This window comes from Gavialis gangeticus, unplaced genomic scaffold (genome assembly GCF_001723915.1).
Source record: "Gavialis gangeticus isolate Ggan-Ray unplaced genomic scaffold, GavGan_comp1, whole genome shotgun sequence".
Taxonomy (NCBI): Eukaryota; Metazoa; Chordata; order Crocodylia; family Gavialidae; genus Gavialis; species Gavialis gangeticus.
Genome location: NW_017729022.1, coordinates 159130759 through 159137360, shown reverse-complemented (window position 1 = coordinate 159137360; position 6602 = coordinate 159130759). Strand labels below are relative to the sequence as shown.

The window sequence follows — 6602 nt, the reverse complement described above, 5'->3', positions numbered from 1 at the left end:
CAAGGAGTGACCAGGAACAACGGTCACAAGCTGGCGGAGGGAAGGTTTAAGTTGGACATCAGGAGGCGCTACTTCACGGTCAGGGCAGCTAGGGTCTGGAACCAGCTTCCAAGTGAGGTGGTGCAGGCTCCCACCCTGGGGGTTTTTAAGAGGAGGTTGGATGACCACCTTGCTGGGGTTGTTTGACCCCAGTACTCTTTCCTGCCATGGGAGGGGGTCAGACTAGATGATCTGCTCAGGTCCCTTCCGACCCTAGAAACTGTGAAACTAAGAAGCTGTGAGTTTCTGCTCCATGTGGTATGCCCCAAAGAGCTTATTAGGGAGCTACCTAAATCATGGAGGAAGTGTGTGGTCCAGTGGCATCTTTAATCTTGCTTTTTTTGCTGCTGGTCTGCCCGCCCACTGCTAAGTGGCAATTAATGCTATGGTTTTTGCCTCTCAGATACATGGGAGAATGAGGAAACAGTTTGTAAATGTTTATCAGAATTTACTGAAAACTGTATGGGGCAATCTAGGAGAAAGTATGAAGTTGCTGAGTGGAAAACTTAAGTGGAGCCATTGGAGGTGAGTCAGCATTTTGATAGTGAGTGAGAGATGTTTGGTATGATGGACATGTGAAGGGCTTGAAAATAGACACAGACAGTTATATTTGAACCTGTGAAAAGCTGAAATCAGTGAAATGACCTGATCAAAATAATAGGCTAGGAAAATGATCTTTGCATTGTTCATAATGGATATGAACAGGTAAGACTCCTTTTGCTTAGGGCAGTGATTCTCAACAAGGGTGACTTGACATCCTTTCAGTGGTTGGTGGGTGCTACCCAGTGTTTTCCCTGTTAGGTTTACAAGTGTGATTCACAAGATAAACCCAGAGATTTCAAATAGAAATCCATATCTGTGGTCTTTCTGAGTTTTTTGTAACAGAAAAACTGATCTATTTTCTGTAGACAAAAAAAGAGTGAAAACATAAGAGTTGGCCCTTTTGAAGGGGAGTCTTGTTTATCCAAGGGTTCCTCAAGTCTAAACAGGTTGAGAACCACTAGTCTGGGGTTAGATAAGATCATAGTCTAACTGCAATGTGAGATGGTGAGCCTGGGGACAGTGGTTTTTTTAAGTTTGTGGGTGGATAGAAAGGAATATATATATGTTGGGTAGGTCATGTAAGAATTTTAGCAAGATTTAGGTAGTTTAGATGTTTTTGTTGCATGTGAAGAGCTAGAGAGTAAGGTCTCTAGTTTAGCCACATTGAGCTTGAATTGATGGTCGGGCATCCATGAGGAATTGTCAAAAAAGTGATGAGATTTTAGTTTGGGTAAAAGGAAACGTGTGGAATAGAGGTAGATCTTTGAGCTGCCAGTGTAATAATTTAATTTGTCTTTATGGGTAGGGTTACCCAGAGATAAGAGATGGAGAAGAGGAGCAAGACTTTGTCTACAGAAGGTTGGTGGGGAGAGGATGAGGAGGACCCTCCACAGGACTTGCTGAAGAAATGAATGTGTAGGTGGTAGTAGAGCCAAGTAATGACAGTCATTGGTTCCCATGATGATGACATACATGGTCAAGGATTTTGAAGGTGGCTGGCAAGTCAAAGGAATGTGAGGATGGAGTATTGGTTCTGAGATTTGCATAGGAAGCAGTTGCTGGAGACTTTGATTAAAGGAGTTTCAGTGGAACCCAAGTGGGGAAGTTGGACTGGAGAGGGTCCAGGATAGAATTAGTGGGAAGAAACTTGTGATGGAATGTGCAAGCCTCATCTGGCTTCAGTTAGGAATGGTGTCCACTTAAGCAGCTGGCTGCTAGCATATCAAGGTGCAGATCCTGCTGTGGCTACTAATGAAATGCAGTCATGCAAAGGCTGAAGCCCGCCAGGCTGAGAGCCAGTTTGCCACAGGGGGAGCTAGTAATGGCTAGGCTATAGTAGCAGAGAGGACAGCTTAAACAGTTGAGTCAAAAGTGGTAAGAACGTCCATGCGGTTGTAGGTACTAGATTCAATTAAATGACAGAAGTAAGGAGACCAAGTGAAGCAAAAAACTCTTTTGGTGAGTGAGAAGGTTGAACCAGGATTACAGGTTAAGTGAAGAGGTGAAGGTGAGAAAACGTTAAGCTAAGGAGTTGCATGAGTCTTTAACAAGGATGCTGAAGTTACTGAAGATGCGTAGAGAAGTGAACCATCTTCATAGGCTTATATTTTCATTCTTTCTTTTTAAGTTAAAATAAAACGAGAGGTAGTAACTACTAGGCAGAAACTGTTATGGTTACAATTAGTCATTCTCCTTAGCATCTTCCTTTTCCTTTTTTCTATTATTACCTAGTTTCTTGCTATACATAATATCTACTGTATTTATAAAAAATTGTACCATTTCTGTTTCTCATTAACACACGGTAAATTTTTGTATGAATTTTCCACCAGGCTATAATCACTTCAGTGAACAAATTTAATCCACTTAGTTTTCTTTCATCTTTTTTTAAAAAGAGGCATTCATTTCTTGAAAAAAAAAATTAAGGTATGCATAAACTGGTAAATTAATGGAGGGATTAAATATATTTAAAGTTTGCTCTTAATTTAATTTTTCATACTCTGTTTACTTTTTTTCTCTTAAATAGGGTAGAATAAGTTTAGCATTCACTTATTTTATTTTTTTGGTGCATATGTGCCTATAAAGAGAAGTCATCATGTTTAACAAGAAATTATAATGTAACAGAAACATGAGGCATGAGGGAGAGGAGTGAATAATGGTAATATTAAAATGTTTTATTTAATTTGTGAGATGTCATATCTGATTTGTGTATAAATGGCATTTGGCCAAAGGAGATACGGGTTTGATGCTTCTCATTTATATATTTACTCTCAAGTTACATGAGAGAGGATTAAATAAAATGTTCAACACAGGAGTAGGATTTGAGCATAAATCAGGTTCTTCTTTTAAATGCTGCTTAATACAGCCAGTTCTTTTCTAACATTTTTCTTCTGTTGACTTAATATTTTTCAGGATCCTCTGGTGCATTTATCTGAAGATATGATAGCAAGAGCTTATAACATTTTTTCTATCATGTTTCAATATGCAGTAGATATATTAACATGGGAAAAAGAAAATGAATTGCCACCTGGCTTAGAGATGGTGTAAGTATCATTTTTGTCTCTGAGCTTTTTCAAAACTTGCAGGTATTTGGAGTATAAAATGTTAAATTCTTGCATCTGTCATAACATTCTTTGAACTACTACAAGATGATGTTGTTAAGTATCTCAACATTTTATCTTAGAAGAAATCTTATTATGGATCATAGTTTTTTGTTTTTTCAATATTGCACTGAGCTATCTCTTTTCTTAGTGGTAACAAATTAGTATCCCTGTAATTAGTGTTGTGTAAATGGTGGAAATCAGGATTGTGTTGAATGTTAGTTTAAGTGTTTTTAATACAAGGAAAGTGTGGCTTGACTGACTGATTAGTGTATTATTTTGCAAAGTGATAAATAGGTTTTGTGAGAAGCTCCTAGCTTGTCAAAGGCTGAAGGGACTATAAGGGAGGACAACCAAAGAGAAACGCGTAGGAAAATCATGTTGTATCACTAAGATTCTCACACAGATTCACACAAGTTTAGGGCTGGAAGGGACCTTGTGAGATGATCGGGTCCAGCCCTCCTGCTCTGGGCAAGATCTTGGAGGCAATGCAAAATAGTATGGGCACAGGTACATTGAAAGGAGATCATTTTCCTTTATGAGATACTGTCAATTGCAAATAATAAAATATACAGAGGTAAAGTTAGGGACTCTTCAGTCTAACCTGTTGCCCCTGAGTCTGCAAAAATCGTGAAGAGGAAAGTGCTGAGCTCTGTATGAGGTGCAGAATGTGTGAAACTCCCATGCATGTAAGTAAGAGTTGGAGCAATTGGCACATTCAGGGTAAAGCTTTGTTGATGTGTTTTAGCAGTGGCACGGATCGCCTATTTATTAGAAATCATTAAAATTAAAAAATATAAAGCTCTATCACTTAATGGTATAAATTTGCTCTACAGTGAGAAGAGTGACACTTACTACTGCATGCTTTTTAATGATGAAGTTCACACATATGAACAAGTTATATACACCCTACAGAAAGCTGTCAACTGTACACAGAAAGAAGCCATTTTTTTTGCAACAACAGTAGATAGAGATGTAAGTAACTTCCTAGTTAAAATATTAATTAAATTGCAGGGTTAGAACATGTATATGTAACTAAGATTGATGCTTCTGTTTTCTTAAAATTTGGTTTTGAGCTTTCCCAATATGCTGGCTTGCTCTATTCTGTTGGCAAAAGAAAATGCCAGGAACAAATAAAGAAGAACTAAAGGTAAGACTCACAATAGGCAGAAGAACAAGGGAACTGAACATGCAACTGACTTTTCTGTAAGCAGTACATTGGTCTCTAGAGTACCCTTCTTGTTCTGCAACACTGTATTGGGGAAGCATTTACCATAATTAACACTTTAGACAGTCCGTGATTTACAATTTGGAAACAGTTCTCTGGATTGAAGTCCATAGCTCCAGGTTTAAAAGATCATAATTTATTTTATCATTAAAGTTTATTATTTGTGTTTAAAGGTTGGGATTAAAACAGCATATTAAATACAAGTAGTAGGTTTTTGCGATGATATTCCTGTGGACTTTATCAAAACAGACAGTTGAATCTTAAGGTCTGACAAACTTTGGTTTTACCTTCTTTGAAGCTATTAAAGTGTAATTTATGATGAAAAAAAAACTGACCCCCCCCCCTTCATAATGATAACATAACATAAGATATATTTGTATTAAGAGTTATTTTTTGACTAGGGAGATCAGGATTAGAGTGTTACAAACTTTAAATTAAAATTGCGCTAAGTTTTTTCTGTATCCATGAGTGTGGTTAGTACAGGTGGTAATTTATTACCCTTGAGATTTTTCTGTTTATATTAAAATGTAGAGTTTAATTTTCTCTTTGTTTTTCCACAAACTGCTAGTAATTCTGTTTTTTATCGAATTAAAGGGACGGAGATCTGTCCGATATGGAGACTTCCAATATTGTGATCAAGCAAAATCAGTAATAGTGGTAAGTTGGTCTTATGTGCTTTGTTCTTTGAGCTTCCCCTAAAATATCTATACAGAACAGTTTTGGAAAATTACGTGCTATTTTTACTTTTAATTTTATGTACTAGATATTATTTTTAATAATGTTCTTGGTGGTAGAGAGTCAAGGAGCTAGTACAAGGTCTGCCTGTGGCTGGTCCCTTTCAGTGGTCATTCCTCAAGCCAAGACACTGTCATGAACAATGCCCTCCCTGCCATTATATATCTGTAAATCTATTATCAGTCTCTCGTAGTTGAAGATGATTGTCTTCCATTATTGATTGCTTTATCTGTGCATTTGAAGATGGCTCACAAGGCTGATCCAGGATCGACAGTTTCTTCTGTAACTTGGGCACATGTTTCCGTGTGGGGTGGGTGGCTTTGGATTCTTGATTCAGTTCTCAATGCACTGTTTCTACTGTTTCTGCTGCTACTCCTGCTTTTCCATCTCTTGTTGTCATCATAAAGTTTCAAAGTTCTGAGATCCTTACAGCAGATGCTTCCTCCATTTGGGGTTGTCCTGGGCAATAAGTCTCCCATAAGTTAGTGTCAATGTTGCATTTTTTTCAAGTTGACCTTGAGGATGTCCTTGAAGTGCATTCTCTGCCCTAGTCTTGAGTGTGTGCCTTGACTGAGCTGGGAGATTAAAACTTGCTTTAGGAATCTGGAGTTGGACATCTGGATGACACGGCCAGCCCAGCCAAGTTGATGCTGTGTGATTGTCACCTCGATGTTCATGGTGTTTGCTTTGAGAGGATGCTAATGTTGGTGCATCTGTCTTCTCACTGGATTTGAAGGATCTTCATCAGGCAGCATTGTTGGCACTTCTCCAATGACTTGAGGCGTCTCTTGTACGTTGTCCGTGTTTCAGCTCTGTACAGTAAAGTGGGAATCACAAGTGCTTGATAAACTGAGCTTGGTTTTGGATCTGATGTTGCAGTCTTCAAACATCCAAAGGCTGTACTTGCACTTTCAAGGTAATGTTGGATTTTTTTGTCTATGTCAGCCTTCTGAGAGGGATGACTTCTGAGATAGAGGAAATAGCGTTCTCCAGAGTCTCACCATAAATCTGAGTTGCTGGAGCTGGGGAATGGTCATTAAAAGCGTCTCCAGATGAGTGAGCACATGCCTGTTGTGGCATCTCAAAGCAGTTTGAGATGCTGCAAGAGGCACGCTGGGAACAAAAAAATGGTTCCCCACACTACATATTTGTATTGCAGCTTCTTATTTTGATACCAGAAAATCCTGGTATTAAAAAAACAAAAAAATGAAGTCAGAAAGTGGCACAGGTTACGCTCCTGGAGCGTGCCTTGAAGCAACTGGAGGTTGGGTCCTCCATAGAGATGCTCTGGCACCTGGCCAGAGCATCTGTGGCTGCTCTGTGCCCCTGGTGCTCCAGCACACTGCCTCAGTGTGCTGGAGCAAATAGCAGCGGGGCAAGGCTGCAGTGGTGGATCAGACCCAGGTGCTGTTACTGGTAAGTAGGGACATGGGGTGGAGGGATTGGGTGGAGGGGGCCTG

At 39.2% G+C, this 6602-nt stretch overlaps 1 protein-coding gene across 2 annotated transcripts in view; it reads left to right on the top strand.

The window, feature by feature from the left end:
• UBR2 (ubiquitin protein ligase E3 component n-recognin 2) overlaps positions 1 to 6602 on the top strand; it is a 119359-nt gene that overhangs the window by 13290 nt on the left and 99467 nt on the right. For both annotated transcript variants that reach the window (XM_019516393.1, XM_019516392.1), the window contains exons 5-7: positions 2992 to 3122; positions 4016 to 4154; positions 5002 to 5064. In XM_019516393.1, coding sequence (XP_019371938.1) covers positions 2992 to 3122; positions 4016 to 4154; positions 5002 to 5064 — 333 coding nt within the window. The remainder of the gene's footprint in view (positions 1 to 2991; positions 3123 to 4015; positions 4155 to 5001; positions 5065 to 6602) is intronic.